We start from the raw sequence: 16,795 nt of genomic DNA, 5'->3' as shown, positions 1-16,795 counted from the left end.
GAATCTAGATCCAACGGCCAGGAGTTCCAACGTCTGGAGAGCTGTCAGAGAAGCATGAGGTCGGCCTTGCCTGGAATTTGGCATCCAAATGCTATATTATTAAACTTAACCACTCGAAGCGCTGGGTCATGGCCGTCTGGCTTACTTTCGCTCCCGCGACACAGAAAGGTCTGTGTGCCGGTCTGTAGGACGACAACAAGGCAGGTTCCTTCTAAGTGATATATATGATAATCCCTCTAGTCTAACATCATGATAGAAATCTGTCTATCTCTAGTACGAGTATGTTATCCCAATTGCTTGTCTTAAGAGTCCTCTGTGATCAGCTCCGACCTACAGTCACTGCCACGTACAACCAAAGCTCTTTTCAATTGAACATCGCATTGTACCAAGTTTTTTTTTTTCTAATATCAGATTGATGTAGCCAAAGAAACTAATGCACAGCGTATTAGATCTCGGAGTGACCGATTACCGGGCGTTGTCCCGGGTCAATATAGGTAATCCCAGTCATGGATCTCTAGATGCCCGGAGCTTTTCCAACAGCTCAATTAATTCTTTCAACACCGGAATGAATCCGTGTAACCCTCCGCTTCACCGGGCTTTTATAGCCTTGGGAAGCAATGTCGGAGAGCGGGTTGATATGATCGAGAATGCATGTTCCGAGATGGAGAGAGCGAATATCAGAGTCAAACGAACGAGTTCCCTGTTCGAGACGGCTCCGATGTATGTCCTCGATCAAGACCCGTTCATGAATGCAGTTTGCGAGGTCGGATCCCATCTAGTATAGTTTGGCCTATACGGATCCTGTCTGACTCCCCAACGAGTAGGTGGAAACCAGTTTAGGGCCTCTAGAGCTACTCGATACCCTCCAATCGATTGAAATCGGACTGGGAAGGAAGAAGTTGATAGACAAGGGTCCCCGGTCCATCGATCTTGACATCCTCCTCTACGATAAACAGATTTTTTCCCATGACCGCCTCAATATCCCTCACCAGCTAATGCTAGAACGGGATTTCGTGCTGCGACCTCTATGCCAGTAAGTACCGCAGGTGACCTCCCTCTTACATATCACATATAGGAAACTAACAAACCACCAGACTCATCCCGCACGAAGAACCCCCATTCCCAGGCCACAACACAACCTACCTCACCCATCTCAAATCCCTCCCCCCACCAGACCCAACTCCACTACCTACAACCTACATCTCAAAGTTTTTCCCCGCCATCCACTCCACAGATCCCAAACGCCAAACCCACATAATGGCCATCCTTAACCTAACCCCCGACTCCTTCTCCGATGGCGGCAAACACTCCCCAGTAGACCTCACAGCCCTAACCAACACAGTCCGCAACTTCATCGCCTCCGGTGCAACAATCATCGACATCGGCGGCGAAAGCACCCGCCCGGGCTCCCACCCCGTCGGCGAAACCGAAGAGCTAGCCCGCGTAATCCCCGCCATCAAGCACATCCGCACCTCCATCCCGGAGGCCGCAAACATCGCTCTAAGCATCGACACCTACCGGGCACGGGTAGCAGAGCAAGCTTGCGCCGCCGGCGCCGACATAATCAACGACGTCTCTGCCGGCCTCCTCGACCCCGAAATGCTCCCCACAATGGCCCGCACCGGCAAAACAGTCATCCTCATGCACATGCGCGGCACCCCCTCCACAATGACCCAGCTAACCGACTACCCCAACGGCATCATCCAAGACGTCGGCGCCGAACTCCTTGAACGCATCTCCGCCGCCGAAGCAGCCGGCATCCGGCGCTGGCGGATGATCCTCGACCCCGGGCTCGGGTTTGCGAAGAACCAGCCGCACGACCTGGCCATCCTGCGGGACTTGCAGAAGTTCCGGACTGGGGTACCTGGGCTCGAGGGCTTTCCGTGGTTGATGGGGCCGAGCCGGAAGAGGTTTATTGGGCGGTTGACGGGGGTTGAAAGGGCTAGTGAGCGGAACTGGGGCACGGCCGCTACTGTTACGGCTAGTGTTGCTGGAGGGGCGGATATTGTTCGGGTTCATGATGTTCGGGAGATGTGGCAGGTGGCGAGGGTTGCGGATGGGATTTATCGGGGGGGTGACTGAGTGATGGATATGCGTAAAAGGTGGTTGTTGGTTTGGCTCTTGTATATTTTCAACAATATTGGGGGTTCTTGTAGGTTAGCTATCATCATCAACTTGCATGATATATATATAAAAGTAATAGAGCTTTCTCGTTTATACTTGGTGGCGCTGATTATATTGAAGATATATTTGGTCTCGTTTAGGATGTGTTTCTAGGTATACCTTGCATAGTATGGCCTAACCTTAATTACTTCATACCCTTTATGTAGAGTGCATAACCCAAGGCTGGCATTGTCGTTAGATGGAAGGGCCCATTCTATGGCATGAATTATTTTGTTTTAATTAAGGAAAAAAAACGCCTTGCACACTACCTATGAGAAAAGGATATACAGGAATCATAGCAAATCACAGTGACTATTCAATGAAGATGCCAATTTAAACAATTTTCAACTAACTCAGAATCAAAAACAATTAACAAGAGCAAAGCCGGCCTAGTCAGTCGAACTATAGGATGGGGGCACAAGCCGAACGTTTTCCCAGCGAGGCTAAGACACAGCTTCTAGTCCGCAGAAGTTCACGTGGGTCATTGTTCCGTTCATAAGGATATCTTTCTAAAGGGACAGGGAGATGAAAACGCCACCTGGGTGAATAGACAATGGTACTGGCTAATCATGGCAAAGTAGTGGTGTTCGAAGGCGAAGATTGAGAAATATTGCCGCGGTATGGATCGATTTAGGGCGATGAGCGCACAAATTTAGCTGTTCAGATAGTTGCGTATAGCGCCTAGGCTTAATAGTTAGTAGGAGATTGGCAACCAGGGGAGGAGCAATGACTGACCTTGCAGTTTGACTGCACCGTCTCCGACGAGCTGCGTAAGATTCTCGAGGTCGTCTCCTGCGGTCATGCCAAATCGACGGACAAAGTCCTTTGCCGCGTTTTCTAGGTCTCCGTATGTATCGTCTCCAGCAGGGAGATCGTCTTCAGGTCGGCCAAAGTAAGAGTTGCTAGAAATAGAGGTGGCACCGTCGAATTGTCTGAGGCGCTCCTTGGCCTCCGCCTGTGCCGCGGGATCAAATCTTTCACGGCCGAAGAACTCATCGGACGAGATACCTTTCTGGGCACCAAATCTAGACTTGGTCTGGGTGAGTTCCTCCTCTGTGTCATTCATTAGCAATTGCTGTCGGGAAAGTGATGATAAGAATGAACCCACCATCGGCAGCTGTGCGGGTAGGGCCAACAGAGCCAAAGCCTAGCTTCTTCGGCGCAGCAGGCTTGGAACTAACGGTCTGGCCGAATCCTAGCCTACCCATACCCATTCCCAAGCGCTCTACATCGCTGGAATTGCGTTCGTGGGAGTTCCTAGCCCTGCTGGGGCTAATCGGCGTAGGGGCAGCAATAGGTGTAGCTCCTGTAATCGTGCTCTTGGCCTTGGCGTCGGCCTCGGCCTGTTCAGCCTCGGGATCATATCCAAGCTTCTCAATGCGCTCGGCTTCTTCCTTAGCTTTCCTCTCTGCCTCGTCGAAATCGATGAGCTCAGCTCCACCAATCTTCTTCGCTCCCAGCTTTGGCGCCTTCTTAGCACCCAGCACACTGCCTTTCTTTGCAGTGCTAGTCGTCGTAGTCTTCCGGGCAGTAGCGCTAGCCCTGATAGCAGCCGGGGCAGGGGAACTTTCCTTGTCGGAGCCCGAAAGAGGAGACTTGGAGCGCGAGCCGTTTCCGTTTGCGCCAGCGTTCAGGAACGGAGACGCATTGCGACTGACGACTGGGGGAGTGCCTGTGCGTGACGGGGGGTTACTTGGGCGCTTGATCGAGGGCTTATCCCAGGAGGAAAAGAAATCATCCTCAGCATCACCAGCAGGGGTGCTGGAACCGTTCGACGAAGTGCCAGCGGGAACGTCTGTGATCTCAACTTCACCAGGGTATCTGCGAAGGGTAGGGTAAGCGGTCTAGCAGTGGAATGATATGTATCGTCTATATTAAACTCACTGCTGAGCGTCCTGCGCAGCCCGCTTCTTCAACTCTTCCTTGTACTTCACGGCAGCGTTGGAGGTATACTTGCCCTTCACGTCCTTACTGGCCAGGGCGGCGGAGCCTCCGTGCGATTGGAAATACTTGGTGGCGGACTCATTTCCACCAACCTTCATAAGTCGAAGTTGCTCCCATTGCCATTCTGCACGCCTGGATTAGTACCGATCTCAAGACACATGTCTTAGGGGGAAACGGTGGTGCATACGGTCGAGGTTTGTGGAGCGAACGAAGGAGATGTGGACACCCAGGTTACGGTGGTTGGCCGAACAGTCGAGACAGAGGTAGATACCGAATGGCACCGATGACCATGTCGGATTCTTCGAGCCGCAATCAAAACATATCTATGAAGCACAAGGTCAGCGTCCTCGGTCAATTTCTAGACGAGGGGAGAGGGGTTGCGCGCACCTTGTTTGCGGGCTTTAATTTGAGTTTCTCAAAGATTTTTTGAGACTGCGCCTTGCTGGCACTCATTGTGAGACGGGAAGGGCAGGACCGGTCCTATGTGAAGTCGTAACAAAGGCAGTCTAGGAAGTCAGGGAGGAGGAAGAGAGATCCAAAATGCAATCGGGAGAGCGAACGTGGTCGGAAATCGTTTTGGTCTCCCGGCCGGAAGTTACAAATTACTGTAACTTTAAAGTTTCCTCTTGGGCATATACAGGAAAAGGGGGCAAAGATGAGATCGGAAACAATGAAACGATGAGTATTTCCCTGTAATTCTCTTGATCAAATCCACAATTGGTACCTTAACACCCAACGATGGTATCGAACACAATAATCAACATGGGAATCTTCTCATTATCTTTCACCAGCTGTATTGCAATTACATCCCTATTGAGACCCTTTCCGGAAATTTTCACAAAAGTAGAAGACATCCACGTGACCCACCCGTCTCCCCACATGAGCCAAGTTCTCGAGGCATGCCGACCACGGCTCGAAGTCGCATGGAGTTTGAAGAGATCATTCAGCATCATCTCCCATGCTCACGACTGCCATCCGATACAGTCTGATCCGACGGGAATCCGGGTGATGTCCCATATACCACAATGAGTGCATACCTCCGACCCATACAGTCTTTATCCCGGGCACCGTCTGCCCTTCTATTGCGCCCTGGATTTCCCCGCACGGTCGAGTTGGTGCGATGCTACGCAACTCAGAGTGATCTCGGTCGAGGATCCGGGCCAGGTTCGACCCCAAGGCGGAGGAACATAACCGTGCTTTCCGATGATGGGCGATACGAGTGGGGCGAACTGACGGGCCGGGAGAAAGTTGCGCGCGCTACGCAGCAGTCGTTGAATTTCGTGGTGATAATAGCTGGTGCAGTTTTGACGGTTAGTGCGACCTGGATGAGCGACTTGTTGCCGATCGACGGTACTTAATGCGTGTTGGGTATAGAGGCTAATTTGTGACTAGGGTGGCGTGTTCTATTTACTTTACACAGAGGTTTTCTCCCCGAATAGCCGGACTTGGCAGTACGAAAAGGCAGTTGAACGCATCTTGAGCGATAGTCGGTGTACGGACCTTCTGGGAGACCGAAGGGAAATTAAGTCATATGGAGAAAGTACTTGGAATAAATGGGCGCGGAATCGTCCGATTGCGTGGGTGCCCTAGATTTTCATGGTTTATGCTGCATCTTGACGCTGACTGATGATAAGAACCACTATCGAAAAAGACCGTTTGGGTCGGGAACATTTGCGGATGAACTTCCATGTGCGTTCCATCCTTTCTCTGTAAATATACTCATAGCTAACCGTCAGTGCACAGGTTGAAGGACCACGTAACCAAGGAGTTGTACACGTCCATATGATTAAGCCACTTGACAAAAACGAGTGGGAGTACCAGCTTCTTGCATTGGATGTAAAGGGTTAGTATCACCTGAACTTCAAACGTATACAATACGAGCTAATACTCTAATGCAGGCCACTCTCGTATTATCCTTGAGCAAGCTCGCGAGAAGCCTGGAGTTGGGCAAGCGTTGAAGATATTTGGCATTCAGTGGCGATAGAGCCCGCCCTTATCAGATTATGACCCTTTACTCCGCTAGGTAGCCTTGACATAGTCTCTACTATCAGCTTCCTTTCTCCCCACTAGTTGGCCGAGATTGGAAAGCCCATGTCCTATCGATGTACAATAATCGGCATGGGTACAATAATCGGCATGGCTAGCCGCCATCTTGTCATTTTCTGATGGCTTTCAGGTTTGACAGGATAGCTTCAAGCTTATGTAAAACGGAAATCATTACCTTTTGGGTGATCCGCGTTTGCGTCCAAATGCTGCACTGGCTCCCACATTGTACTATACAAATCCCGTGAGTGGGCATGTATCTATATAGCATTCTACAGAATATCATAGAACCACATAACATGGAACAATTTTCATAGAAGGGCTAACATAGCAACGGCTATTTTCGTTACATAATTATTAACATGAGACACATGAAATATACATCAAGCTTTGGTCTAATCATATCCTAGGGCCCTCCAGAATTGTCTTGGCCTCCTTCGTCTTCCACCAACTCTTACCCTCCTCACCCGGGAAAGCATAGGCATCCATACTCTCCGGCTTCATCTCCACGCTATATCCGGGCTCCATAGGAGTGACATAGTAACCATCCTTAACGCTAGAGGGGTGCACAAAGTGCTCGTGCAGATGGTCCACATACTCGAGCACGCTCTTCTTACCACTGACAACGACATAGTCGATAGTACTGAGATGCTGGGTATACTCAGGCAACCCAACACCTCCCGAGTGTGGGACGATAGGGACACCGAACTTGCGAGCAAGCAGGAGGATAGCGAGGACTTCGTTAACACCGCCGACACGGCAAGCATCAGCCTGGAGAACGGTCAAGGCTCCTGCCTGCAGAAGCTGCTTGAAGATAACACGGTTCTGGCACATCTCTCCGGTAGCGACACCAATCGGGCCGTAGGGGGTATTCTCGAGGGCCTTCTTAATCGCGGCGTGGCCGAGAATATCGTCGGGGGAGGTGGGCTCTTCAATAAACCAGGGCTTGAACTCAGCGAGCTCCTGCATCCAGGTGATAGCCTCAGGTACGGACCAAACCTGTTCTTTGATGTTAGGACTGTACTAGTACAAATGAGGTTGGGGATATAGCAACAATGTCCACCCACCTGGTTAGCATCCACCATCAGAATGTTACCCTTGTCGTAACCAATAGCCTCGCGAGCAATCCGCAACCTCCTCTTGTCTTCCTCAACGTTACCCCCGACCTTCAACTTGAAGTGCTTGTACCCCTGCTGAACGCTCTCATACAAAAGAGCCTTCAGCTTATCCTCACCATAGCCAAGCCATCCAGCACTAGTAGTATAAGCAGGCACAGCCTGGCTCTGCTCCGCCTCCCTGATACGCTCCTGCTTACCACTCTCTACCTCCTTAAGCAAAGCAATTGCCTCTTCGGGCGTGATCGCGTCAGTAATATACCGAAAATCGATGCAGCTGACGAACTCCTCGGGTGTCATGTCCGCCACGATCCTCCAGACAGGCTTGCCGAGCGTCTTGGCCCACAAGTCCCAGAGCGCATTGACAACTGCTCCGAGGGCGAGATGAATGACACCCTTCTCGGGACCAATCCAGCGCAGCTGGCTGTCGGATACCAGGTGCCGCCATGTCTTGCCCCAATTGGCTGTAAGATCGTCCAGGTCTTTTCCAACAACGAGTGGGGCGAGAAGGGAGATGGCGGCGCAGACGATCTCGTTTCCACGGCCGATAGTGAAGGTCTATTGGTGTAAGATGTCAGTGATGTTCTTATCGATAGAGATGCCTGGGGTACAGAAGTGCTCGTGCACAATGTACTTACCATGCCATGTCCAGCATGTGGGGAGTCAGTATAGATGATACAGTATGCTGCGGAGTAGTCACCCGCTGCATTCATGGCATCGGAGCCAGTCTTATCCAAAGATGTCTGTACACTAAGTCAGTTATTGAAGGGTAGTCGCATCGCATGCATTGACAGTCTTTGACTTACCGGAAACCGCACATCCCGGGTAGTAAAGCCTGTGATCTTCACCATTGTGTAGGGTATCTTTTATCATAAAGGGAGAGAAATAAAGGTAACTAGGTTACTTCGGGGGAAATAGAGCAATGTTCTTGTCGTATTTATAGACGGAAGAATTGCAATTGCTTTTCTTAAAGAGTGCGGGGATGTCACGCAACGCAATGTATGAAATAGAGATACAACGCCGATATAGAGATGCAAAGCAACTAAGTGTTGGTGAAGCAGAACCGCGTCTCGTCCACAAGCTAGGAAATAATCACAGAGTAAAACTCTAGTCACGGAGGGGGTAAACGGCGCAAGATATAAGAGCGTCACCCCTCCTCCCTCCAGGCTAGAGAGAGTGACATACATTGGATTGCGCCGGTCAATTTATCCCGATGGTGTGGGGAATGCAATATCATTGGTGGAAGAATCCATCCATTCCATGGGATGGGTTTTTCCACCACTCAGATGGAGCGATCCGACAGTCGGACTGCCTCCGTGTTCCTGAAGAGAAAATGGTTTAGTAAACGCCGAGACGGCGGCAGATCTCCGTTCCTACATTTCGATCGGCTATAGATAGATTACTATACGTTCAAGTGAAGATATACTTCGTTCGCTACGTAGGAGTCCTGGTTGTCTCTACCTATGTTTACATTCGCTAGCGACAAACAAGCTGGAGGACTGTTCCTTATACATAATGCAATGTAATTTGTGCCTCCGAGAGGCGGATATCAATTTAAGTGTTAAGAGCTTTCAAGTAATAATGCATGGTTGTATCGTGAACCAGGAGTGCTATTCTCCTAAGTCTTGATTGAGTCGCTCTGATCTGGGCGTCGACCAGCCTCCAGCCATTTTTTATCCCGAGAGACCTCTCTTCTCGCTTTCGGAGAAGAAGATGATCATTCGCCAAAGTTTGCGGACTAGAACCTCTGCCTCCTCGTCGAGAGCCTAAAAAGCCAAAGTTAGACATGATCCAATCTTGTGACCTAAGCAAAGCTGCAGTAGGGATACTCACCTCCTCTAGCTGTTCCACCAGTTCCTGGGGATTTCCATGCTTTCGAACATGCTCTTCCACCACATCCACCAGCATCTGCTCCTGGACACCGAGATACTCAACAATCTTCTTCTCCACGAATGGCTTGAGCTGTTCGCTGACCACGTTCTCGTCCACGAACTCCCACTTGACTTCCCACTTCCATAATCCTTCTTTTTCGGTGGGAATTTCTGCCGCCAGTTGTCGGGCAGCTTGGGCACGTTCCTCCTCGCTGAGTCCAGCAGCCTCCGCAGCGCTATCGAACTTTATCGGAATGAGTGGGCGTCTTGCAGTTGCTTCCGGTTCTTCTTCGTCTTCCAGCAGACCTTCGACTTCGGCAACGGTCCGGCGGCTGGTTGCAGCCTGAGCCTTCTGTGCCGCAGCTCCAAGGGAGAGCTTGAAGCGCTGAGGCTCTCTAGGGGCCTGGGTCCGGGTCTCCAGCTCCTCTGCCTGGCGGGCAAGGAAGTCGTCTGCCATACCACGTGCCTGTTCCCGTTGTTGAACAGAGCGAGCCCGCTCACGCTCTTCGGCTGCACGGTCGGCCTCGTCCATACTGACCTCACGTGCTCGGAAAGCTGCACGGCTGCGTAGCCACGCTCCTCTATCAGCGTAGTAGTCATGAGCTTTACGGCTAGCCTCTGTATCATCGTTCCACTCCGCAAGTTGCCTGTCCGCCTCCTCGCGTACTTCTTGTAATTTGGCTTCCTCTTCCTTATCCCGCTTCTTCTCTCGCTCCAAAGCTGCAGTTCTGCTCCGCTCCCGATTGAGCCAGCGGCGTTCTTGGTCGAGGAATTGCTTCTCAAGTTCTGCATCCTTCTTTTCTTGGCGGCGACGTTCCAGCTCCTCATCGCTCGCATCTGATTCTTCATCTTCACGATTAAAGCCATTTACAGAGCTTCCGTTAACAAACGACACCCCCTTCTGATAATCCTTCGGAATCTGTACACCAAATCCCTTCGGACCGGATGGCGCATTCGGCATGCTGCGGTCCCGAGGGCCAAGAGGAATCCCGTTTGCACCGGCAGCAGGTCCGCTTGGGGCTGAAGGTGGAGGGGAAGCCAGTCGATTGATACGAGAACCCGAGTTCCGCGCTCTTTCCATGGTTTCAATCTCCTCTTCTCTCCTCAAACGCTCAATATCTCTACGATTGCTTCTCTCACGGAAGGCTGCAATCTCCTTGGCGACCGTTTCCCTCATTTCCGGAGGGATATCGGACAGCTCATCTTCAACCGTGATCGGGATAGTGACGACTTCAGCAGAAGTACCGTCTTGGCCTTCTGCATCCTTCATTGTGGAGTCCCCTTCGCGATCAATTGCCGAAACTGCCTCTTTCTGAGTGGGAGATGATGGGTGGAACAAATCAGAGAGAACGCTAGAGAGTGTAGAACGTGCAGCGTCTATGCGACTTTGCCGCTCCGCGGGATCCTCTTCGCCTTTGCTAGCCTCGTATTGCTCTAAATATTTCAGGGTGCTCTCGTCAACAACGACCTATTAAACCACGTTAGATTTACACGTAGCTCCCCCACACGCGCAATACGTACCAGAAACTTGCCCTTTTCAATCTCACCTTCCTCCTTCTCACCACCCTCCGACGGCGTCTGTCTCTTTAAAGGCACCTCGACGTCCTGTAGTACCTCCACGGCGGTACCCAAACTCTCAGGATCTTCATACTCTGCAAAACCAAATTTGCACGGCTTCTCATCCGCATCCGTGGCCCGAATCCAGCGCCTAAGATTTCCAGCAGACCGCAGTATCCTCTCAACGCCTTCGTCGCCACCAACCCCCTCAGTAATACCCCCAACAAACAGAGTCCGCACAATCTCATCCCTGGTAGGAGGCTGCAGCTGCATCATCGCATCTCGCACATTCTGGCGCTGAGATTCTAGATTCGATGAGCCCAGCCCTGCACGGCGTCCCGGGGCTTCGCGTTCCTTGCTTGTATCCGGCGTAGCTGACTTCGAGGGCCCCGACGTCCCCAGGCGAATCACTGGGGCCGAGAAATTGATGTTAGGCATATTCGGAGGCGGTTGGAAGTTCGCAGGGAAGCCGGCTGGTCGGCCTGGCTGTTGGGCATTCGCTTGCTGCATCCCAGGCGGCGGAGTAGTTCCGGGGGCGGACATTCCGGGGGGAGGAGCTGTGAAGTGAACATTAGGATGATACCAGACAGAAGTAGCCCACTGTTGGGGGTTGGGTGGCACTTACCCATGCCGGGAGGAGCTCCGTAGGCTCCGTAATCAGGAGGCCGTCCATATAGACCTGGAGCTTTAGGGGTGTGTTAGGAATCTCTATATAGACTGGAGGAGTGTAAAGTTGTTGCCTGGGGGTGTACTCTGCGTACCTTGGTAGGGATTGTACATTGCGACGGATTCGCAGCTCGAGTGCAGTGGTTGGAGGTCGGCTCGAGAAAAATTAGGAAGCTTCAAGGGTAAGTCGACGATGTGAGTGTCGGGGGGGGGATAGATCAGTTCAGATTGAATTGATTATAAAGTAGCATCCACGAAGAAAAGACACAACCGCTATCACGAACACACCTCGATCTGGGAGAGACTTTGGAATTGGTTTGGAGGAGATCGCGACACTTCGACCGACATGATCAAAGTTCGGATGGCCCGTGCGTACTCCCTCTTGGCGCCCAAGCCCTACTTCCCTCGTACTCCAGTAGATTGACATGAAAAGGGAATGGAAAAAAGGATGGACTCTGTCTAGTACTTGCTGGGCTCTTGCTTTATTCTAAAACTTGACTTATACTGTAAACTCTATTTAGTGGTGAAATTAGGTTATGACTGTCTCTTGAAGTTCTCATCCGGTCATACTCGACTCTCCAGTACATATATGTCTAAATAAAGAACTCCCACGCTCTACAGATCCACATACATACTTCTGCAGGCTTATTCATGAACCTAGGCACATTTAGATAACATTCTAAGGGGAAAATAGGACTATATGGATCCTAAAAGGGAAGGTAAAGGCACCAAACAGCAATGGCCTACCAACCAATTAATGACGTCGAAAATCTGCAACTACACGAACACCAGCAACAAAAGTTATACATGCGACCAAGATAAAATATTATCGAAGACAATTCATTCATTCAATAGTCACATATTATACGTCCATCGGACACACATAGACGGTATCGTCGTTATCATACAAGTCTCGATCTTCAACTCATGAGCATATCATGCCATTATTCCTCCGGGTGTCCAGTAGCCTTTCCACCCTTGTGACCAGCTTCCTTGGCTCTTTCATCTCCAGGCTCAAAGCTCCCACCCGATGCAAGCCCACCCTTGTGTCCCGCCTCTCTAGCTCTGGGGTCTCCAGGACGGAAACTGCCTGTCGAGGCCTGGCCACCCATGGAGGCGATATCCCTCTGCAGGGAAAGGTTAGGGCGGTCGCTTCGGTCACAAACTCTGATATTATGTAGAATATGCACATACCTGTTTGGCTTCATCCATGCTGGCGAAACCACCCTGATGGCTGGACTGGCCTCCCTTGCTAGCGATATTCTCAACCTCTTCGTGAGGGCGGTTGGCGAAGTTGCCGGGGTTCTGATTGTGGGCCATTTTTGCTGCTGTGTGGTATTTAAGTTCTGATGAGGAGTATAGCTTAAGAGTTTAATTGACTTTGTTTTATCCTGAGTGAAAGGGGGGGGGGGTTCTATCAGATTTATATTGTATGATGGACTGTTACATGATTTCATCATGAGGTATACTGTCTACATGTTTATGTTCAACCAGTGGCTCGATGTGGCGTCCGCCTCTTACGCAGATGTGACCTAGGACGAGGAGAGCCTGTTGTTGTTGGCTTGTAAGAGTATTAACCTCTATTTTAAGGATATCTATGTGTTCTAGATTTGGTTTAAGCATTGACGATCTTGGTTCTACTCGATCATATTGATGTTCTACTGTGGAGGCGATGTGGTTTAGGGTTCATCACGATTACCTCATGGGTCCACTCTTCAAAAGGTTCCTGTTGCGATGAGCACATAATTATATTATGATATAGAGGTTGTGGATATCATATTCAACTTGTTTCTCTAGGGTTCTACAGAGTTGGGGTCTTGAACAGAGGCACCTCCTGGACACTTCAGTGCACAATATCAGTAAAGCGATTATTTGAAATCTTTGATTAAAAGTCTATTGATTCTTATAAAACGAGAAGGAAAAAGCAAAACATATAACAAATTGGTCTACGAGTCATTAATATTCTTTCTAATTTGCTGAGTTAAGAAGACAGCAGAAGTTTTTATGTCGAAGGTCGCGAGGAGTACCATGTTCCCCCAGCTATAACACAGGATCATCAATTACTATTCTCATTTACCCATGACATGATAATAAAAACATCAACATTCGCAAAGCACCCATTTTACTCTTCCGGATTCTCACCAACCCTATCGGCGGCACTACGTCTGCCCTGGTCTGAAATATTAGGGTTATGTGCAGCACTAGACATGAGTCAACATCAACATGTCTACTCCACTCAAGAGATTGATTATCCACTGGAAATTATACTCACGCTTTAAGTCCAGCATTGACTCTCATCGGGTCCTTGTTCTGATCACCTCTCGCGCTGTATAGGTCCTCGCTTGGTTGATCACCGCCCAGCTGATCAAGCATCGATTGAGCGTTCTGCTTCGCCTCATCGGAGACTCTAGGATTGTTGAGGGTGCTGTAGTATATCCATGTTAGCTTTGTCGGTACTCTCAGATACTTGACCGGTAAGGGTACTGACGCCTTGTAGCCACGCATCGCGTTGACCCGATCTTCGGCGGAAGACATTGTGGTAGCTATCTGCCAGGAAACTCCCCGAAAACTAATTGTCTTTTAACGGTGTACAGTAGAATTGCAAATGTCGGAATAGAAAGGAAAAAATTGCGCGAAGAACTTGTAATTCTTATACCTCCTTCCCCAGGCTACTTGATGTCAGACCGTCGCCACTGGTGGCATTCGTCTGTGGAACGCGATGTCGTCCGATGCGCATCATCCAAAGGCACCTGAAGGCTTTGAGTTTGAGTCGGTACATGGCTGTGACGCGCTAGAACGGCATTCAGCATAGCATGAAATTGACGTGAGTGGCACAGTAGCGTTGGTTGGGAACGTCATCGTGATGGTGCGGACTGGAGAGTGGTAGTCTATAGGTCTTCCTCGGGATGGTGTTGTTTATAGTAATGAGTATTGAAAGTGTTAGCAAGTAAAAATGAAATTTACGATGCAGAAATCTAGGATCAAATTTTACATCTTGTCACATTTGAACTGAAGGAATAGGATGATGCCTAAGATGATACCTATAATCAAGTGGAAAACATGATATTCCGAGTGTTATGTATGTAGACTGTAAGGTTTCACTGTCGCCAGCCCGATTCAAGGGGGTATAACAACAAAACCCTGCGGCAGAAGCTTGCAACAAATATATAGCATCAGACAACACATCAACTTGGTCTCAGTCGGATTGGCATAGGTTATCAAGATCCCTTGAGATTTCAGAAAGGCAGCCATAATGCGCCCAGGATCTCGCTCTTGAATAACGAGATAGCATAAGTATGCTGTCGCACTCAGCGCCGTAGTTTGGGGATAATTCCAAGTCTGTCTCATAAAATTCAGTAGCAAAACCAAAAGTTGTTTCCCCCGAAACTTGACAAGAAACGTAAAGAGCCATGGAGCAAGCTTGAGGAGTCGGACAGCAATATAAAACCCGTCACAGCCGTTGGCGTATTGATGACTCTAGCAGTGTGGCCACTGCTTATGGAGGACTGGCAAAGCTGGATGTCCTTCGCCTTCCATTATGCTATCTCTGGATCGCTTCGGCTTGAAATTGGACCCTGACAGGTAACCTATCGTCCACCAACTAGACTTGGAAAGTACAAGCGCCCAAGCCCGGCTTGCGTCGAAATTTCGTGGCACATGGACACACTGCGATCATCGGGTTAAATGGCCAGCAGATGTAGTGCACAAGGGAATATATTTTCTCGAAGGTGTTCTTCGAGTTTTCAGCCTCGTGGATGTTAGCTGTCTTCCACGGGCAGGAATATATCGAGAGCAAAGAGGACTGCCTAGAAGCCGGTATTAATTGCTATTGGATCCCAAGTAACATACTCACAATAAGCTGATTGAAACTCGCACTTCTTTAGTGATGGAAATGAGAGAAACACGGCTGGTTGTTGTGTTATTGTTATAACTTCTAACCTCTCTGGTAAGTCGATATGTTCTCCGGGCGCGTTATATGGCCAATCAAATCCAAAATGGAAACAAGTAGACATGACCTTAGAAACCCTTACCCATATACGGCTAGCGGGTAGGTGTCCTGCGATTCAGTTCCCTTGACAGTGTAGCACGATATTTAGAAATATATATATGAGAAGGGGGTCTAAGTCTTAGTGTATATACGCTGCAGAGTTGTATAAATTAGATTCATTTGACATACGTTTGAGTCCGACCGGTTATGTACCGGAAAGTGTCATCTGTTTCCATATCAGAGCTCTGCCGTCCTATTTATGCTTTCTAGAGCAAGGAATTCAATCATTGTAGGGATTTTAGCCCTATGTTCTTTCGTCAGAAAGTAACTCCGCACAGCTATCTATAACATCAATCCTTGACTGCATTGTTGCCTTCATGTGCCTCAGACCATACTCCTTATATGCCACTGTTGAGTACTAATTCCAACCCTCTTGAGTGGCTCTGTGGTGGCCGCTTCCGGACCGAAGTTAAGTGTCTATTCAGAGCTAGGACTTGATAACCCTATTTTCCTTGCCTTTTCTAACACATATGGAGAGAGACGGATGTGATTATCTTCCATAAATTCACTATTTCTTTGTTTCTGAAAGTGGTAATTGTGTGTTTGCAATTGAAATGCCTGCAGAAAGAAGTTTCGTTGTGTCGACACTGGTTTTTGGTTCTATTCGAATTTGCAAGTATTTGTTCTCCGGGATAGAGTTACAAAGTGGAGTGGAGATGGGTACAGGAAGGAGAGAATGAGCCTATAATTGTTTGGAGTGACTAGCTATGTTGATTTCCACTGTTCTAAGGCTCCCAATACATTAAAAGGTATCTATACAGGTATTCATTCGTATGGCTTGATTCCTGCAGTTTCTAGAAGCATTCTGAAAGGGGAAAGGATGAGTCTCGATCCCGTCGATTTTCATAGCAATAAATTACCCGGTGGACGGAGAAACTCAATCAAGACGTAGATCGATAGAGTTTCCATGCTGGATTTAATTACCGGTCAATGATTTCCGAGTACCTTTAAGAAAGGAAAAGGCAATTTACCCGATCGCGGGAGGTTGCGAAAAAAAAGAAGATAAAAAAAATAGTTATAGAAAGGGTGAGACACTATGACGATTAGCTGTCAAAAACGTACAATCGAACTCAGTAGTGCCACGGGGTCCAGAGCTCCAGAGTTGTTGATAGTTTCCTCTTTTTCTTTTGGTCGATCGTCATGACTATCATATCATTATTAATAATTGTCAAAAAGCACATAAGCCCTGACAAAGGATTAGTAGTCTAGACAGGTCGTGGGTTCCTTGGTAAGTACTGAGTAAAGTAAATCGGATAGGTGACTTGCTTTCTTCCATTTTCTCTCGAGGGCCCCGCAGCCCCTCCAAAAGCCGGACCCCAGCACACCGGTTGACGCCATATGATTCAGGCCATTGTTTGTCTGCCCACTTCTGTAGCGTCATCTGCCCC

General features: G+C 49.2%; 7 protein-coding genes across 7 annotated transcripts; 2 read left to right on the top strand and 5 right to left on the bottom strand.

Moving 5' to 3' along the window:
- The first annotated feature begins 214 nt into the window (after positions 1–214).
- BDW43DRAFT_91101 (folic acid synthesis protein) lies at positions 215–2,345 on the top strand. The gene is made up of 4 exons (XM_032050691.1): positions 215–279; positions 450–763; positions 825–1,033; positions 1,095–2,345. The coding sequence occupies exons 2-4, from the start codon at positions 566–568 to the stop codon at positions 2,080–2,082; spliced, it is 1,395 nt and encodes a 464-aa protein (XP_031900139.1). The 5' UTR covers positions 215–279; positions 450–565; the 3' UTR covers positions 2,083–2,345.
- A 25-nt stretch (positions 2,346–2,370) lies between these two features.
- BDW43DRAFT_91025 (ADP-ribosylation factor GTPase-activating protein) lies at positions 2,371–5,035 on the bottom strand. Its single transcript, XM_032050689.1, has 6 exons — positions 4,495–5,035; positions 4,295–4,430; positions 4,048–4,231; positions 3,272–3,984; positions 2,899–3,216; positions 2,371–2,844 (listed from the first exon to the last, which is right to left on the bottom strand). The coding sequence occupies exons 1-6, from the start codon at positions 4,558–4,560 to the stop codon at positions 2,816–2,818; spliced, it is 1,446 nt and encodes a 481-aa protein (XP_031900138.1). The 5' UTR covers positions 4,561–5,035; the 3' UTR covers positions 2,371–2,815.
- Position 5,036: 1 nt separating this feature from the next.
- tim21 lies at positions 5,037–6,320 on the top strand. Its single transcript, XM_032050688.1, has 5 exons — positions 5,037–5,417; positions 5,500–5,684; positions 5,742–5,796; positions 5,851–5,950; positions 6,006–6,320. The coding sequence occupies exons 1-5, from the start codon at positions 5,133–5,135 to the stop codon at positions 6,089–6,091; spliced, it is 711 nt and encodes a 236-aa protein (XP_031900137.1). The 5' UTR covers positions 5,037–5,132; the 3' UTR covers positions 6,092–6,320.
- BDW43DRAFT_91051 (mandelate racemase/muconate lactonizing enzyme family protein) lies at positions 6,203–8,297 on the bottom strand. The gene is made up of 4 exons (XM_032050690.1): positions 8,072–8,297; positions 7,904–8,008; positions 7,218–7,823; positions 6,203–7,149 (listed from the first exon to the last, which is right to left on the bottom strand). The coding sequence occupies exons 1-4, from the start codon at positions 8,114–8,116 to the stop codon at positions 6,550–6,552; spliced, it is 1,356 nt and encodes a 451-aa protein (XP_031900136.1). The 5' UTR covers positions 8,117–8,297; the 3' UTR covers positions 6,203–6,549.
- A 377-nt stretch (positions 8,298–8,674) lies between these two features.
- Positions 8,675–11,658, bottom strand: BDW43DRAFT_276912 (uncharacterized protein). The gene is made up of 5 exons (XM_032042009.1): positions 11,455–11,658; positions 11,319–11,378; positions 10,658–11,250; positions 9,099–10,604; positions 8,675–9,031 (listed from the first exon to the last, which is right to left on the bottom strand). The coding sequence occupies exons 1-5, from the start codon at positions 11,471–11,473 to the stop codon at positions 8,939–8,941; spliced, it is 2,271 nt and encodes a 756-aa protein (XP_031900135.1). The 5' UTR covers positions 11,474–11,658; the 3' UTR covers positions 8,675–8,938.
- Positions 11,659–12,273: 615 nt separating this feature from the next.
- On the bottom strand, positions 12,274–12,724 carry BDW43DRAFT_276911 (general stress protein). Its single transcript, XM_032042008.1, has 2 exons — positions 12,554–12,724; positions 12,274–12,486 (listed from the first exon to the last, which is right to left on the bottom strand). Exons 1-2 carry the CDS (start codon positions 12,677–12,679, stop codon positions 12,304–12,306), a joined length of 309 nt encoding a protein of 102 aa, XP_031900134.1. The 5' UTR covers positions 12,680–12,724; the 3' UTR covers positions 12,274–12,303.
- Positions 12,725–13,481: 757 nt separating this feature from the next.
- Positions 13,482–13,894, bottom strand: BDW43DRAFT_311371 (Con-6 family protein; the record flags this gene model as incomplete). The annotated part of the gene is made up of 3 exons (XM_032047183.1): positions 13,482–13,560; positions 13,632–13,784; positions 13,848–13,894. The coding sequence occupies 3 exons, from the start codon at positions 13,892–13,894 to the stop codon at positions 13,482–13,484; spliced, it is 279 nt and encodes a 92-aa protein (XP_031900133.1).
- Between the last annotated feature and the right edge of the window lie 2,901 nt (positions 13,895–16,795).

The sequence above is a fragment of the Aspergillus alliaceus genome, assembly GCF_009176365.1.
Source record: "Aspergillus alliaceus strain CBS 536.65 unplaced genomic scaffold BDW43scaffold_23, whole genome shotgun sequence".
NCBI lineage: Eukaryota > Fungi > Ascomycota > Eurotiomycetes > Eurotiales > Aspergillaceae > Aspergillus > Aspergillus alliaceus.
Note: the sequence above shows the minus strand (reverse complement) of the source record. Positions and strands in the feature narration are given on the sequence as shown.

Excerpts from the sequence above, each read along its gene's own strand:
- BDW43DRAFT_91101 (XM_032050691.1), top strand. The coding sequence starts at position 566 with ATGAATCCGTGTAACCCTCCGCTTCACCGGGCTTTTATAGCCTTGGGA. Across the intron at positions 764-824 it reads TCATGAATGCAGTTTGCGAG|GTGGAAACCAGTTTAGGGCC; the intron begins GTCGGATCCCAT and ends CCCAACGAGTAG. Across the intron at positions 1,034-1,094 it reads GTGCTGCGACCTCTATGCCA|ACTCATCCCGCACGAAGAAC; the intron begins GTAAGTACCGCA and ends ACAAACCACCAG.
- BDW43DRAFT_91025 (XM_032050689.1), bottom strand. The coding sequence starts at position 4,560 with ATGAGTGCCAGCAAGGCGCAGTCTCAAAAAATCTTTGAGAAACTCAAA. Across the intron at positions 4,232-4,294 it reads TCGCTCCACAAACCTCGACC|AATGGCAATGGGAGCAACTT; the intron begins GTATGCACCACC and ends CCAGGCGTGCAG. Across the intron at positions 3,217-3,271 it reads TACCCGCACAGCTGCCGATG|AGGAGGAACTCACCCAGACC; the intron begins GTGGGTTCATTC and ends TGAATGACACAG.
- tim21 (XM_032050688.1), top strand. The coding sequence starts at position 5,133 with ATGAGTGCATACCTCCGACCCATACAGTCTTTATCCCGGGCACCGTCT. Across the intron at positions 5,797-5,850 it reads ATTTGCGGATGAACTTCCAT|GTTGAAGGACCACGTAACCA; the intron begins GTGCGTTCCATC and ends GTCAGTGCACAG. Across the intron at positions 5,951-6,005 it reads TCTTGCATTGGATGTAAAGG|GCCACTCTCGTATTATCCTT; the intron begins GTTAGTATCACC and ends ACTCTAATGCAG.
- BDW43DRAFT_91051 (XM_032050690.1), bottom strand. The coding sequence starts at position 8,116 with ATGGTGAAGATCACAGGCTTTACTACCCGGGATGTGCGGTTTCCG. Across the intron at positions 8,009-8,071 it reads CCCGGGATGTGCGGTTTCCG|ACATCTTTGGATAAGACTGG; the intron begins GTAAGTCAAAGA and ends CTTAGTGTACAG. Across the intron at positions 7,150-7,217 it reads TGATGGTGGATGCTAACCAG|GTTTGGTCCGTACCTGAGGC; the intron begins GTGGGTGGACAT and ends ATCAAAGAACAG.
- BDW43DRAFT_276912 (XM_032042009.1), bottom strand. Across the intron at positions 11,251-11,318 it reads CGGAGCTCCTCCCGGCATGG|CTCCTCCCCCCGGAATGTCC; the intron begins GTAAGTGCCACC and ends TTCACTTCACAG. Across the intron at positions 10,605-10,657 it reads TTGAAAAGGGCAAGTTTCTG|GTCGTTGTTGACGAGAGCAC; the intron begins GTACGTATTGCG and ends GTGGTTTAATAG.
- BDW43DRAFT_276911 (XM_032042008.1), bottom strand. The coding sequence starts at position 12,679 with ATGGCCCACAATCAGAACCCCGGCAACTTCGCCAACCGCCCTCACGAA. Across the intron at positions 12,487-12,553 it reads GCATGGATGAAGCCAAACAG|AGGGATATCGCCTCCATGGG; the intron begins GTATGTGCATAT and ends CTTTCCCTGCAG.